The 17,485-nt window shown below is 34.4% G+C and overlaps 1 protein-coding gene across 3 annotated transcripts in view; it reads right to left on the reverse strand.

Moving 5' to 3' along the window:
- The window catches only part of HECTD2 (HECT domain E3 ubiquitin protein ligase 2), a 62,447-nt gene that overhangs the window by 23,020 nt on the left and 21,942 nt on the right, over nt 1–17,485 (reverse strand). For all 3 annotated transcript variants that reach the window (XR_004323883.1, XM_032491330.1, XM_032491331.1), the window contains exons 3-7: nt 8,701–8,839; nt 7,890–7,992; nt 6,790–6,879; nt 3,383–3,447; nt 991–1,036 (exon numbers count right to left, since the gene is read on the reverse strand). Coding sequence is in view for 2 of the 3 variants with exons in the window: in XM_032491330.1 (XP_032347221.1) it covers nt 991–1,036; nt 3,383–3,447; nt 6,790–6,879; nt 7,890–7,992; nt 8,701–8,839 (443 nt within the window). In the remaining variant the exon portion in view is untranslated. The remainder of the gene's footprint in view (nt 1–990; nt 1,037–3,382; nt 3,448–6,789; nt 6,880–7,889; nt 7,993–8,700; nt 8,840–17,485) is intronic.

The following is a 17,485-nucleotide window of genomic DNA, read 5'->3' on the forward strand; positions in this document are numbered from 1 at the left end:
TCAAAACTGACTGACTGGCAGTTAAGTTCAAAATTAGGGAGTGACCCCAGCTGAAAACCTCACCAAACGATAGCTCAAAGAACAAGATGTCATGAGCAGAGCTACTGCTGACTAACGTACTCACTTAAAAATCCAAGCTTCATGTTGTCACTTTCTAGCTTTTACCACCTCTACATATATTTCTTCTTTTTTCTAGTTTTGTCTTTCCCTTCTTACCTCTTTACTTCTCCTTGTATCTCTTCACTATCTCTTACCTATTTTCCCCTTTTTTCCATGTTTTCTTTTTTCCTCTCTCCTCCTTCTATCCCTAGCTTGCGTATTTCTTTTTATTGACCATAATATTGAGCTAAGTGCCATATCTTAATGTAATTTTTTCTTATCTTTAAAAATGAGATAGTAATCTGCATGAACACCTTTTGTAAATTGTAAAGAATAATACAGTCATAGTATGCTAGCTATGGGAATAACACATTTCCTTTTCAAAACACTGAAATTGCTTTTCATTTCTCTGGACCTTATTTTTTCATGTCAATGACTATCATTCAAGAGGAAAAAGTTCATCATCTTTGCTTTAGCAAATAAAAACAACCACTTTGATTTTTCCATTAGAACTCTATCTTAAACATTTATTGAAAATACACAGAAAAGTTAGAAACCACTAATTGGGAAATAAAAGAAAGTTTTGGAGCCCCTTAAAAAAATAGTTGTAAGAAAGGAAACTTACTGATGGAGGAAGTTCTTTGACTCTCTTCCTGAATCTCACAGGAAGAATGCAAGAACTAAATTAAAATATTAATCCGAGAGATAATTTAGCCTCCCACTGTTTATCTGTTCTAGTTTTAATTCTCTGGTTATAAGTAATTATAATTTAAAAAGTATCAAAAATGTTGTTAAAAATAATACCTAGTATTTGATATCAGTTCACTTACAATTGCATAGACTGAGATATGAATTACACAACTTAGTTCAACCAAATTCTTGCTTTCTTACCTGTAAAAGTATAAAATATGCTCTAAGATCATCTTTTGTTCGTGGTCTGAAAAAGAAATAAGTGTAACTGATTACAGATGAATGTTTAATCTTAGAATACCTAATAAAAAATGATCAATAAATGTTTCTGTGAGAACTTATATGATAAAAGCCAAAACCAGGCTTAAGTTAATATGTATTATTATTGAGACAGTAACATATCCACATTATGTTGGGAATATAGGTTCCTCTGTGCTTACTCTAGACTGGTTCTGAAGAAACCTAAAAACTAAGTTAACTAGGAGGGAGAGAAAGCAAAGGCAAATGTGGTAAAAAGGTAATAAACGGTGAATCTAGGTGAAGGGTGAATGAGTTTTCATTGTCTCCTTTAACTGATCTGTAGCTTGAAATCCTATAAAATTAAATATTGGAGAAAAATGGTTCACCACCAACTATTTCCTTGAATTTCCCTTAAGAAAATAAAATGACCAAGTAATTATTTACTTTTCTGTTATGGTTACAAAATCTGAAAACATAAGTCATTGCCCAAAATGTACTAGATGACCTTTACAGAATGTAAAGCCATATCATCTGAAATATAAATATAAGTAACATGTATTAAAATTCGAAATTCATATGCATATATATGTATATATAATTTTCAAATTAGTAATATTTCTCTGTGGAAGAATTATCTCAACTGAGTAATGATTTAAATTATTTAGATTTAAATCAAATCTAAACTATTTCTTTCTATAATATTCTACATAATTGTCAGATTATTTTCTCAACAGGACTACTGTTTTGTTTTAGAAGCTATGTTTGAAAAGATTTTTTAAAAGCTCAAGGCCATTCCTAAATATGAAAATTCCTGATGGTAGAAGAGTCCATTTTTTTTCCCATCTTATAGCTATACCATGGAAATTTCCATTTTCCTGTCCTATGCACCAGTATTTTAGTACAGTATACAGTTCTGGGTACAGAAGTTGCGGTTAAGATCTCAGCCTCTTTCTTGCCAGACTGCCTGGGTTCTAATTCTGACTCAGGCACTTACTGTGTTAACTTGGGCAATTTACTTCTCTGTGAATTAGTTTCCTCAACTTTGAAATGAAAATAATCATATTACCTATTTCACAGGATTGTAGTGAAGACTCAATGAGAACTACATGTAAAACTTAGAAAGGTGCCTAGCCCATAGTAAATGGTCAATCGACTTTAGATCTTGTTGTTACCACCATAAACCCAAAATAAACCAAGATCTTTAGGGTCAAGACCACATGTTCCTTTGACAAGTAAGTCCCATCAGATTACCATTTCACTCTGTCTTGGGCACACAGTTGAGGAGCAGGGGTTAGGCAGCTGTGCGAGTGTGCTTAGGGGGGGACTGAGGTCCCTGCAGTGCCATCAGACCACTGGACTTCTTTCCTCCTAAGCATTCTCTTTACATTCCAACTTTTTTTCATTTTCAATGAGGTATTGTGTATTCAACCAGAAACGTAAAATTCAAAGAAAATGCAAATGTATTACTAGAATGATAAACTAGGAAAATACTGTTAAAGTTAAAAATCACATGAAAAATATAGTATGACTTCAATTGTTTTTAAAAAGCTGACTAGAAAAAACTGTAAAATGTTGACATTTTTACTTTTTTAATACTATTCTGCCTTTTCTAATTTTTTTATAGTAACTATGAATTTCTTTGAGAATTGGAACAATGTTATTAAAATATATAGAGTACACTTAACATATTTAAGAATTCTAGTTTGGTATTATTTTTAACTTGGGTTTAATACAAACATTTAAATTATAATTTAATGGTATTCCTTTGGCTTTAGTAGAAGCTATTATTTAAAATATAATGTTATTAAGTAATATAAATTTAAATAATATGTAATTTTAAAAGTATATTTTTGTGTTCTGCATATTCACAATTCAAAACATTATTAATTATATTGTCCATCATTCCTAACAATTCAATATTCAGTGCCAAGAAAAAAACATTTCAGTAGCTAAACTTACTTTTCCTCATATTGAGAAATAAGAAAATTGTGCTCTGGTTACCAGAAAACCCAAGGCTAAATGTAGTGCCCAAATTATTTCATTCTAGGTTACTGATGTAACTACCCATTCTAGTTTTGTCAAACACATGTTTATCTGTACCCAACAAATTTTATATACAATTTTAAAGAATTCACAGATCCCTGAAGCTCACCTGTGAACCCTCCTGAGAAGTCATAAAGCTTGAGGTAAAAAGCTTTGTTACATACGGTTTATAATTTCTTCTGATCTGTTTTTATTATAGAAACTAAAATCTTTTCTGAGAGTAAAATACATACATATATATTAAAGATGCATGAGGTGTATAAATTAACCACCTGAACTAATTAATTAGCCAAATATTAGTTCGAATTACCCTTTCCATTCTCGTAACAGGCTGTTAATGATTCCCTTTAATACTGTCTTCTGAATGTCTTGAGGCTGTAGGCAAAAGAGAATCAAGACATAGTTAGGATTAGCCACTTAGGTGACTTTTATATGATTATTATATTTACAGATTTGTTTCAACAGTTAAAATCAGAGTTGATGACTGAGGACTGCCATTTACAGTGGTCTCAATTTCATATCTGAGAGCCTGAGTGAGCACCAATGACACAGATCTCAAGAACGCTCCCTGGGATGTGCACTGTACAACCTGCACAAACATACGGTGCCCCTTTAATGACCAACATCAGTTTTATATGGCAGTGAAAAACAGAAAAGCAATCTCCCTTTCTCTGGATTCACAGGATAAAACCATGAACACAAGTCCAAGAGTAGCATGTTTAACAATGTAAAATGATTGCATAAATTTTGGACATATTTCACCCTACCAATACCAAGTTATAATTAGCAGTTAAACCCACAATTCATTATTAAGTACAACCAAATTATATTCAATAAAAAATAAGGTAACAAGATAAAAATGTTACAGGATTTGAAAAAGGTACTACATAATATTCCTTTATAGTTTAATAATTCAAATACTAAAAATATCTTATTTACTACCAAACATGTCACAAAAGAATGAGTAAAAATAAGACACATCTAGATGGTGCTTTAGTTTATGAGAAATAATGACTAAAACCTTCATTAATTTAGAAGTTTCAAATACATAGTCATTACACTTTCTCTGTGTCATGTTGTTATATGAAAGATGCATACGTCAGGAAAACAAGTATCTATCATGGATTTATTTTAAAGAATCACAATCACTTTTAAGACATTCTGCACTGTCTGTTCACACTCATTCAGCCTAGTATTTTACTTTATACACATACTAAATATGTCATTCCTTTCCTCTCCTCTGCTTGGAGTGACCCTTCACACCCAGAAGGCCACCACCACCCCTGAACAGTGGACAGCTGCAGAAGAAAAATCAGACAAATGTGCTGACTGGACACAAACAATGAGTTTATGACACAAATCTCAAAAGGATGCTCAGCATGTTTTCTGGCTCCCACTACTGCTGGGAAGATGTCTGTAGACAGTTAATTACTGTTCCTTTGTGGATGATCTGTCTTTTCTCTGTGATTATTTGTAAGATCTTCTCTTTATTTAGATGTTACACAGTCTCACCTCAATGTGTCTAGGTTTACATTTCTTTTAACTTGCCTGGTATATATTGTGTTTCCTATGTTATTTGTGGATTCACACACATCTTGTGTCAGTTCTGCAAAACCCTCAGCCATTAAACATACCTTCATTCTTTCTATACTCTGTATCTGAGACTCCAAATGAAATGTATCCTGTTATCTTTACTTTCTTCACACTTCTTTCTTTTTCCCTGTGTCTATGCTGAGACATTTTTTTCTCCTCTAATTCACTTCACAGCTGTCTCTAATCTGCTATTTAATGCATCTACTGATTTTTCTACTTCTAAAAATTCTATCTGGTGTCAAATCTAATTATTTTAGATAGTCTGTTGATAGTCTCAGTATCTGAATTCTTAGGGGATCAAAATCTGTGTTATTTTTTCTGACTCTCATTTAGTTAATTTTTTATCTAAATGCTTATCCATCATATTTAGTTTATTACATTCTGTGGGAATCCTAGGACCCTAAAAGTGAGGATTTTAATTTTTCTTCTAGAAGCTGGTGGGCAGGGGGGCAAAATGGTGAGGACAGTGGGGAAAAGACACTCTTTGGACTTGGGACTACTTTAGCACCCACCCTTTCAGAGTCTCTGGTTTATCCTGGATCGCTTATTCAACTACCTCAACTTGCTGCTGAGACAAAGCTTAAACTCCAAGTTTCAGTGTGATGCCAGTACAGTGATTTCTTACTGCTCTCTCCAGTCTCAACTATTTTTCAAAACTTTCTTTTTGAATAAATCCAGGTTTAGCAGTGTTGTCAGTAAAGTACAAAGAACTCTTTTTTTTTTCTTTCGATCTTTCAATTGAAGATATATAAAGCAGTGTATAAAAGTTACTTGGCTTAGGTTTTTTTTCCTCCAGTATGGTTATGGTATTCATTTGAAATGTAGTTTTTTTCTTGTTTGTATTCCATTTTTAAGAGTTTTTCCTCATGTTGTAGATTTAATTTTTTTGGTGTCTATAAAATATTAACATCATCCCAAGTTAAAAGAAGTCAGAGAAACGTCCCTCAGAGTGGAACTTGGGGTCACAGTGTATGCATATGCTTAGTGCTAGTAATAATACCAGGCAGTTTTCCTAAGTGGTTGAACTAGTTATACTTTATCAGGGTAGAAAAGTTCCAATTGCTCTACAATATTGCCAATTCTGGGCAAGGTTTTAAACTTTTTTTTAAAATTAATTTTGAAATGTGCAATGTTAACAATGATAACAAATGTTAGTTAAGTACCCTTCCATGTACTTAACAATGAAGTGCTGAGATTAGGAATAAGACAAGTATGTTTGCTATTACTTCTCTTATTTGAAATTATACAAAAAGTGTTAGCCAGTGTAATAAGGCAAATACGTACATCCATCCATATACACATACAAGATACAAGGATTGGAAAGAGACAAAACTCTTGCTTTTCACAAACGACATGAGTATAGAGAAAATCCAAATAAATATACTGATATATTAGAATTAATGAGTGAATTTAGCAAGGTAATTAGGTAACAATAAATATATGAAAGTATTTTCATATACTGGTAACAATTAGAAAGTGAAATTATAATAGCATTAAAAAAAATCAAGTTCCTAGAAATAAATAAAACAAGAAATGTGTTAGACCTTTACCCAGAAAACATGACTAAGAGAAATTAAAAATTTAAGTAATGAATCTTAAAGGGATACACCACGCTCATAGATGGAAATGGTGTCAAATCTTCATAAAGTGATCTGTAGCAGTGAGGTTCTCAAAATCTGGTCCCTGGGTCAGGAAGATCAACACATCTTGGAACCTGTTAGACTTTCATCCTAGACCTGCTGAATCTGGAACTCTGTGTATTAAGGAGACTTTATGCAATTCTGATACATGCTAAAATTTGAGAACCACTGGTCTATAGATTCAGTGTTAATTCCAATACAATCGAGTAACCTATCTCCTTTTGCTGAGTCAGTAAAATATGATTTTTATTTTAGCAAGCCTTTCTAAACAAGGACTGGACATGAAAGTATTTTCTGCTGAATTCTCATTTAGTTAGAAATCTAACTTTCTGAGAACTCCAACTAAATTTACCATAAAATTATGTCAGAGTTTCTAATGTAATTATGTTACAAGATGACTTTTACAATATTTATGTGGCTATTTTTAAAATACAGCAGAGTCAAAGAATTACACTATTTGCATGTGTTCATAAACAATACTTACAGTATTAAGTAAGGCATCATATACAGCATTCACAAATTTAGCATTAATCCCAGAGTCTTCAATAGTATTAAATGAGGCGGAGGCATCTTTCTGCAAATTCAATTAAGAAATTATGTGTATATACCATTTTATGAAGTAGTCTAAGTAACATCTGAACCATAATGATTCCTACATAATTTCTAATAATTTTAGTATAATGATTAAAACAACAACTGTTAGGGCAAAACTGCTAAAAATAAAAATAAATATATAAGGATTATCTTAATAACTTTTTTAAAACTGAAAGAATGGAGTCAAACATTAACATCAGTACAAATAAAAACAATCCAAGATAGCACTTAAGTAATATTTACTTGTGATACATGTAATTTCAGAATTAATACATATTTATGTTTGCTTAAATAGTTGCTTAAGCCCACACTTGATATAAAAAGAAGTAAACTTATGTATCTCTTTTTGGAAAATTTAAAATGACACCTGCACCCCAATGTTCATAGCAGCACTATTTACAATAGCCAAGACATGGAGACAGCCTAAAAGTCCATCAACAGATGACTGGATAAAGAAGCTGTGGTATATTTACACAATGGAATACTATTCAGCCATAAAAACGACAATATAACGCCACTTGCAGCAACATGGATATTCCTGGAGAATGTCATTCTAAGTGAAGTAAAACAGAAAGAGAAAGCAAAATACCATATGAGATTGCTCACATGAGGAATCCAAAAACAACAACAACAAAAAAGAACATAAATACAAAACAGAAACAGACTCATAGACAGAATACAAACTTGTGGTTGCCAAGGGGAAGGAGAGTGGGAAGGGACAGACTGGGATTTCCAAACTTGTAGATACTGACAGGCATATGCAGAATAGATAAACAAGATTATACTGTACAGCACAGGGAAATATATACAAGATCTTGTGGTAGCTCACAGCGAAAAAAAATGTGACAATGAATATATGTATATTCATGTGTAACTGAAAAATTGTGCTCTACACTGGAATTTGACACAACATAGCAAAATGACTATAACTCAATAAAAAATGTTAAAAAAAAAAACTAAAAGTGAAAAATGTGTTTTATGTATTATTACCTTAAATGCACCATTTAGTTCCGGGAAAGAATCAAATGTTGTGAGATAAAAATCATGTACTGTTTTCCAATCTCCTGATGACTTAACTTTTTCTACATCTTCCCTAAAATAAAAACATTTATTAGCCATAATTAATAAAAATATTATTCATATAAAATAGCATTAATTCTTTACAAAGAAATGTCACCAAACTTGCAACTTGACATAACGAAGCTGAATATAGAAATATGTTCCAGTTAATGTAAATAGTTTATAAATTTATAATTCCTAATTGGAGTAAGATATTAATCCAGTTTCAACTTACCCATTTTTTGCTTTTTAAAAAGTCGATTTTCAACATCCTCCTTATAACTATCACTCTTTTCTTCACTTTACAGTCAAATTTCTTGACAGATTTTATTTACTTTATCTCTACTTTCTCATTCTCACTTAGTCCTTCAAGTTACCCATTTGGGTTTTTTTTAGTAGTGACATAGTTTTTATGGTTTTTGTGACAAATAATAGAGGAAAAAATTTTTTTTAAAAAGAAAGCATTCTATTATTTTATTACCACCTTTATCTCCTTTTGCTTGCTTTGACTCATTTTCTCTTATTTAGTGTTTCTTTTGCTGCAACATTATCTACCCCTTTACCTGTCACTTATATGTTTGTTTTCATCTTCAGCTTGAGATACCTGAATCTTCTGTGCCTTGGCTAATACCTTATAACAAGCCGTAAGTTCAATTAATTTCTCACCAAAACACATTAAATTATGTAAAGTGCTGACATGCGGGTGACTGTATGTCTACACATAATAGTGAGCCAAACTTACAGAAAGTCTTTCATAGTTTTGGGCTGAACTGGAAGGACAGGTTCTGGAAGAACTGGGGCCTTTGTTTCGGATGATCCTGCATCTACAGAGATGCGCTGTTTCTGTCTAACATCAAGGCAAATTGGTGGTAGGTCTCTCACTGTGAAGCATAAAAAAGCATTCAGTGTAATTAATCATAAAATTTCCCCAAACTACAAAATACCAGACTAACTCAACATGAACAAAACACAAATAGATTTTTTTGAATTGCATTCACCTTGGGATCATGTAACAGAGAAACCTACCTTAGAGAAGGGCACTTACCGAAGGGTCTATTGCCAGTTCCCTCCAACTTCACCCACAACAGATAAATTAGGCTGTATTTGACATTAAAAGTTATCTATAGATATCATAAAGAATTTTTCTTTCCCCTCCTCCCTTCCCCTAAGTTGCCTTTCAGGACATGTTTCAGTGACACTAGATGTTTTTAGTTGTTTGGTAGCTTTCTGACTATAGCTGACCCATGAACAATGCAGGAGTTTGGGCACTGACCCCCAGTGCAGTTGAAAATCCACACGTAACTTTATAGTTGGCCCTCTGTATCCACAGATTCAACCAACCATGGATCCTGCAGTGCTATAGTACATATTTACTGAAGTTCATTGAAAAAAATCAGCATATAAGTGTATCTGCACAGTTCAAAGCCATGTTGCTCAAGAGTCAACTATATGTGCAAATCATTTTCTTTAATCTCTTTTTTTTTTTTTTTAATGAAAATACTGGTGATCGAACCCAAGACTTGTGCATGGGGCTATACCTCCAACCCCCTGTATATGCAATTCTTTATTGGCATTTTAGCATTTTCTTACCAATTTACATGAACATATTATGTATTTTTTTCCCAAATATCCACCAGCTCATTTCTTGTCTTTTTGTTGCATTTCATTACCTTATAACTGTTAAATAAAACAAGTACAGAAAAACCTCATACAACAAATGTATGGCTTAATGAATTACTATAAGGCTTAATGAACTATCTTCGAAATCACTAACCAGTTAAGGAATAGAGTGTTACCAGCTCTTCCTTACTCTGTCTATTCCAATTTTAGTTAATTTCTCTCAATCTCTTTCTTTTTAAATTTTAAATATTTCCTCCTTCCCATCTTCTAGTTCTCTAATGGTATTACCTGTTAATGTTTACTTGTATTCCTTCTAGTTTATTTCTAAAATTAAGAAAAAAATCAAATTTCTTTCTTTATTGTCACCTTTTTCAGTTTTTGCGGTTCTTTTTGTGTGTGTATGCAGGGGGAGGTGATTAGGTTTATTCATCTATTTTATTTTTGGAGGAGGTACTGGGGATTGAATGCAGTACCTCATGCATGCTAAGCACACATTCTACCATTGAGCTATCCTCTCCCTCTCAGTTTCTGCAATTCTGATTTATGTTTTTCTCAAGTGCTATATTATTTTCTTAATGAATTTTAGCTCATCTTGAAAGAGTATTTTGTTTTTTTGTGTGTGGGCATGTGTTTCTGACGTGCTCTAACCGTTCAAGTGGCTGTTACTGTTTTTTGTTCTTTTTTTATTACAATAAATTTTGTAATTAAATATTATAATCTACAATTTTATAGTTAAAAACTATAGAATTTGACCTTGCTGCTCTTCTGTAGCCAATTTTATTTGAAATTAATTTCCCCAAACTTTTAGAAGGGGTAGCTCTTTTTTGTTGTTTTTATGTGGAATGCAAATATATTGCAGCTTGCTTTCTGAGATTTCCAGGCTCTGTTTCCCTCCTCCATGTTTAAGTACTCTCTTTCCTTAATTTCTATTGTCCCAGTGCTGCTCAGATTTGATTCTAATCTCAGAAGGGGCCCCTGTCCTGGAAGGGAGCCATGGATTTGAGAATTCACAGGGGTCACCTGCTCCTTTCAGATCTCAGCATGGGCCCTCTGCATCCATCTATTCTTGGCAAAACCCCTCATTACATAATATCCCTCTCTGGCTCCAGCAATTTTCTTTGTTCTAAGTCTACTTTATCTGATGTTAATATAGCTGTTACTGTTTCCATCATTTTATTTTCAACCTGCCCATACTGCCACATTTGAATTGAGTTTCTTGTAGATAGCATATAGTTGGGGCATGTTTTTAATCTACTCTGCCAATCTCTGTCTTTTAATTGATATATTTAGACCATTTACATTTAATATAATTATTGATATGTCATTTAATTTTTTTGTTTTCTATTTGTTTTCTCTTATTTTTCCTACCTCACTGGGTTACTTGGACATTTTTCAGAATTCCATTTTGATTTATCTGCAGTGTTACTGAAAGGTTGCTCTGGATATTACATTGTATACACATAACTTATTTTGGTCCACTGGTGTTATCATTTTACCAGCTGAAGTATAGAAATTGTACTGCTTTGACATTTCTTTACCTTTCTCTGTTTATCATTATCTTAAATATTTCCTTACATACATTTAGAACCATACCAGTCAGTGTTATAATGTTTGCTTCCACTGTCAACCATAATTTAGAAAACACAAAAGGAAAACGAAAGTCTATTGCATTTACCTATTTTTGCTTATCATGTTCCTTCTTTTTATTGATGTTTGAAGATTGCTTCTTTTATTGTTTTCTTTCTGTTTAGAGAACCTCTGAATTCATACTTTTAGACCATCTACTGGCAACAAAATCTTTTCATTTTCCTGAGAATGTCTTGATATTCTCTCCATTCCTGAAAAATATTTTTGCCAAGTACAGGATTCTGGGTTGGCAGTTCTTTCAGCCATTTCCTTCTGGCCTCCATGGTTACTGAGAAGAAATCTGCTGTTATTTGAAATGTTTTCCCCTATAGGTAAAGGTGTCCTGTTTCTCTGGCTGCTTTTCAGCATTTTGTTGCTGTTGTTTTTAGTTTTCAGAGGTCTAATTATGACTTGATGAGGATTCTTTGAGTTTATCATGTATGGGATTTGCTCAGCTTCCCACACCTGTAAGTTTATGTCTCTTGCCAAATGTGGGAAGCTTTTAGTCACTTCTTGAGTATTTTTTCAGCCTACCCTCATTTTCCTCTCCTTCTAAGACTCCAGTGACAAGAATGTAATATCTTTGGTTATAGTCCCACAGGTCTGAAACGATTGACTTTTTCTTTCCAGTCTATTTTTCTCTTTATTATTCAGATTGGGAAATTCCCATTGGTCTATATTTCAGCTCATTAATTCCTATCCCCTCCATTCTGCTGTTGAGCCCTTCCACTAAGCATTTTACTTTGGTACTGTATTTTCTCAAGTATCAGTACTTCCAAACAATAGAATAGATTAATATTTTATAGATTCTAAATTCTCCAATAATGAAATATACACATATAGAACTTAATTCCACTCTAATGTAATCAGGGTATATATTTCAACTAAGCAAACACAACAGTATCAATCATCATAGCAGTAACATAGATATAAGGTCCTCCTTCCTTATTCACTCTCCCAATCAAGCATCTAAACTTGGATCTGTCACTGACTTCAACAGACTGAGACAAATTTTATTAGTGTTAGGGTATCTTTTAAAACAAACTTTCATATTAGAAGATAGTACTGAGATGCCAATTTCTTATACTCAACAGCAATGGTTTTCAAATTTTATTGTATATCAGAATCACTGGAAGATCTTGTTGAAATAACACACAGATTACTAAGGCCCTCTCAAAGTTTGTGATTCAGTGGGTCTGGAGTGGGGCCCAAGAATCTGCATATATAACATGCTAGTCTGGGGATCACACTGAGAAACACTGTTCAGTGGTTTAAGGAGAGAACAATGATACTGAAAGTATAAAACAGATGATTAAATTTCTAACTCAGTTCTATAATTAATTTTTTAAATTATTTATTTATTTATTTACTGGGGGGAGGTAATTAGATTTATTATTTTTTTAATGGAGGTACTGGGGATTGAACCTAGGACCTTGTGCAAGCTAACCATGCACTCTACCACTGAGCTATACATACCCTCTCCCTTATAATTAATTTTTATTAAATATGGAAATGTCCAATTTCTAGCAATTTGTACTTTAAGCACAAATTGGACAGAAGTTCAACTTTTTAGCAAGTAAAATTAGGTATCTCTGCAAATGATTTCTTGTGGGCTTTGAAATCTTTGTTAATGGGAAAGAATGTTACAGAAAAGAACCTCTCTCCAACATCAGTCTTGTTACTATTATCTTTTGAGGCTCCTCAATAGTTTCTCTTCCTCTTCACCAGGCTTATCCTTCCCTATCCCTTCCCACACACCTTTCCCAACCTGGGTATAAACACCCACTATTAGATACAAACAGACTCATTCACATATAAATTAACTTCTTCACTCACAGAGTATATATACACATTTTTATACCCACTCATTTTTATTAATACCATGCTGAGATGGAAGAGGGAAATTTTTATTAGTAAGAGAACTGGATTTTGGCAAAGACTGAGAGTGGGGAGATACTTATATAAGAGCAATTGTAATGCCAAAGCTGAGAGGATTATAGGGTGAGGTTAGAACCAGAGGCCCAAATGGAATTTATTTTTAGTTCAGAAGGTAACTTGGACTGAAGAGTAATGAAGAATGTTAACGTACTATGTTAATGGAACTTGAGTCAGAAAGAAAGGCAGAATCCTTTGCTCACATTAGTGAATGAAAGCCAAACTACAGGATGTGACATTCAACTATTAAGAAAGGCAGAATAACAGCTCACAGCTGCTCACATGTCCCTGAATATCAAGGCATTGTTTCCAGAGACAGGCTTTCAGCCTGTTCTCACAGATGGTTATTAAAACCTAATTCAAAAGAGAAAATCAATAACTGTGGTGATGAGGAATTAATTAAATCTCAAACTGATATTATAAATAGAACGAATCTTTGTTTTATCATATGCAGCTTTTTCTGAAATACGGAATATCTTAATACACTGAAAAAAGTCAAAATAAATTTATCAGTGAAACTGTCATTTAGGTTTCATTCAGCCAATACTTGGGAACACTCTGTGCTAAATTGATAAGCAGTAATCATTTTCCCCTTTCTTTTAATATAGTGTTGCCAATTTTAGTTGGTTGCTTAGTAACATTAAGTAAAACACTTGATACCAGTATAAGAAGAAAAAGGGTTATAGTGGGGGTTGGTAGTATATTTTCAAAAATGTGAAGATCATAATACAGCAATACATAAGGGTGTGAGATTATTAGCCAAATTTTACCAGCTCACTGTTCTCAAGAAGCTAACCAGCTGACTCTGGTTGGAGACCAATAATATGTAGCTTTCCATAACTGTAGCCACCAAGATGAAGACTGACATTGCAAACTGGCCACATGATTAGGAAACTGAAGACTGTTTCTGGTCAGACAGCCCAGGTAGCAACAGTGGCATCAAAGGTAAACAAAGTCTTGACGTAGGTTAGGTGTTCAGGAGGAGGAACCTGGGTCTCCGTCCCTTATCCTGCTATTACTGGGAGAAAACACTGATATAAAGGTTTCCTGCTGGTGACACACTGTTGCAAAATGCTATACCCTAAGCTTCATCCCAAATAATCTGTAACTAAATAATAAGTAATGGGAAAAGCACCAGCCTTGCAAGTAAGGGCTAAGGTCCTGTTGCTGGCTAGGTTACTAACTTTCATGAAACTCCTTAGGCCTCAGCCGTGACATAAAATGAAAGAGATGGCCTAAGTCTGTCATTCCCAAGAAGAACTTCAAGGGCCACCTCAGGGGAATGGTGCTGTGTTGATGTGTACTCAAAGCAGCTCAGCTTTTCTCTGCTTCATATAATGATGCTCTAAGAAAAATTTTGTTTTTCAAAAACTGTTTTGCTATGAAAAGAAAAAATAACAAATATAGGTTTGAAAACCACTGGTTCAATAACTTCTAATTTACATCTCTACAACTTTAAAGAACAAAATGCACAGGACTTATAAACCAGCCCAAAAAAGTAGAAAAAAATTATCTACTAGAGTGAACTACATAATGACCTATAACAGAAAAATTTAAGAAGCCTGGAAACTTGAAGAAGCCTGGAAACTTAACACTCATATGTCATTTAAAGATCTGCTTTTAGTTACAACTTCTTGCCTTACAACAGGGTAAAAGAAAAAGGTCTGAAATAAAGAGTCAAAAGACCTGGCTTCCCTTTCTAGATCTACATTTTACATTCACATGATGTGGTGATTTTAAAATATGTCCATAAATGCTTTGCTATTCCTCCCATCAAAAGATGGAGTCCAATTCTTCTCCCTTTGAATATGGGCCAGCCTTAGTGGCTCCATGCTGATGAAAAATGTGGCAGAAGTGATGCTGTATGACTAGATTACAAAACGCAATAAAATTTCTGCTTGGCTGTCTCTTTTGGGATGCTCACCCTTGGAATCCAGTCACCATGCTGCGAGGAAGCCAAGCTGCCAATGGAAAGGCCAGGAGTAGGTATTCTAGCTAGAATCAACATCACCAGCATGTGAGTGAACAAGCCTTCAGGTGATTCCAACGTGGAAGACAGACACCAAAACAAATAAGCAAAAGCAACTTGGAAGAATCAGAAATCATGCACGGAGGGAAAAAAAAGTGTAAACCTATCACTAATTCACTCAGAGGGATAAAAGTACAATCACAAAATAAGAAGGAACTGTAAAAAAAGAAATATTCAGAGAGAAGGGAAAAAAATTCTTGTCAATTAAAAGCATATAAGCAGAAATAAAATACTTAAAAGAAGGGTTTTGAGGAAATTCTAAAAAATATAGAGTAGAAGGATAAAGAAATGGAAAATAGGAGTGAAAAAGTAAGAACATGAAGCATTCAGAAGGTCTGGGTTTTGAATAATAGGGGACCCAGAAAGAATAGGCTAGAAAAAGCATATGGGAGAAAATCACCAATAAAAAATATTCTAGAAAATTTCTTGGAATTCAAGGACATGAGCTGCTTGATGGAAAGGGCCTACTAGATACACAGCACAAAGAATGAAAGCAGACCCACACCAAGGCTCAGCACTGTGCAATTCCAAAATCCCCAAGACAAAGTGACAGCTCTACAAGCTTCCAGAGACAGATAGAAGCAGAGAGATGGAGATGCAGATGTATTATACACAGGACCAGGAATCACAACAGCCAAAGATGAGAGCTGCAGTCTGCACAGATGAGAACAGAGTGGTCTAAGAGTGAGCAATTTTGGTGCCTGTCATGACTGTCTTTGTACTCTTTCTAACTGAAGACAGAATAACACTGTTATCTGTACTTTGATTTGTCTTGCCAGCGGGGTGATAAAATTCCTGCTCTCCATTGGTCTCAATCAGCTGCGGACACTCGGTTCACCTCACTGCTCTAACCTGTGGCGCTCCTGACAGCTGGAGAGGCCGTCTGTCTCCCAGACATCTAATACACAGCGCAAATCACAGCTCTGTCAGGTGTCCTTATACTTGTCCTTTGTTCCCTGGGACTCACTTATGACCTTGCCCACTGACTACCTCAGAAGGGACATTTTTGGGGAAGTCGGAGCCAGATCTGATTCACAGACTCTGTTCTGGTTATCATCTCCTGGAAATCTTCATTTAACAGTGGCAATATTGTCCCTTACACATCCAGGTCTGTGCTTGCTATTCAGTTTTTCAAAACTAAGCAGTTTGTTGTTTATGGAAAGGTACAAAGGTAACTAAACTTTTATAAAATTGAGGGAACAGTAGCTACCTCTGGACAGAAAGGCAGGGCAATGTGATTGGGGTGGGCTCACTGCAGCTTTTAAGGGGACTGTAATGTTCTTTTTCTTAAATTTGAGTGCTAAGTTCATGAGTTTTCATTTTATTATTATTGAAACCATATACAAATGTTGATTATATTCTTCTATATGTGTGACATGTTTCAAATTTTAAAAAATCTGTGGGGTCATTTACTCATGAGGTAAGAGTGATGGGCAGTCCTGCGCCATCACAATCCCCTCCCCTACAACTTACTGCTTATATGTATTACCCTCACATTTAGTGCATTTCATAAGGCACAAAACAATGCTTTTAAAGGCTTTTTTCCGTTTTCCTTACAACCTTATGAGGTAGCTTCTTTATTATCCTCTTGTACAGACAGGAAAACAAGCACAGAGAGGATAAGTAATTTTTCCAAGATTATTCAGCTGCTAAGTTACAGAGCAAATCCACCCTGGGAAATTACAAACTCCATGTTATTTCCACTACTGAACAAAGCCAAACCCTCTACCAGGTATAAAAACAAGCAGCAAAACTGAATCCTAAACTTACATGGAAGTAGGAGCTAGCAAACTATGAAATGTCAAACAAAACTTAACAAAGATCAATAAAATCAGTATGTTGGAAAACTAACCCTTTAAATCATAAAACTCAGGTGAAGATACTTTACAACTCATAAAGCCCCGTTTCCTCATTCTACGGATGAGTAGATGAAGGTTCACGAGGGCTAAGGCCCCAGTGAGAGAGACTGGGAGTAGGAAACTCAAAGATTCCGTTCTTACTTAATACCACCACTGACAAGCTGTGAGTACTGGCAGGTGACAGACGAGCCACACTTCGGAGGCTCCCTCCAGCAGTGCAGACCTTCGTACTGCTTTTGGCCACCTCAGCAGTGGGAAGCCGCTGAACAGGGAGAGACCGCAGGAGATTAGTCATAACAGGTGGTGTTTACATCACTGTCTATAGGATGACTTTCCTGAACATTTGGCAAAAAATAAAACTGCAAGTGGGAGAGAGAAAGGAAGAAAGAGGGGAAAAATATCCACTCTGACTCACAGGACTTTAGCCATCAGAGCCAAATAAAGTGATACATTCACTG

The sequence above is a fragment of the Camelus ferus genome, chromosome 11 (genome assembly GCF_009834535.1).
Source record: "Camelus ferus isolate YT-003-E chromosome 11, BCGSAC_Cfer_1.0, whole genome shotgun sequence".
NCBI classification, from domain to species: Eukaryota; Metazoa; Chordata; class Mammalia; order Artiodactyla; family Camelidae; genus Camelus; species Camelus ferus.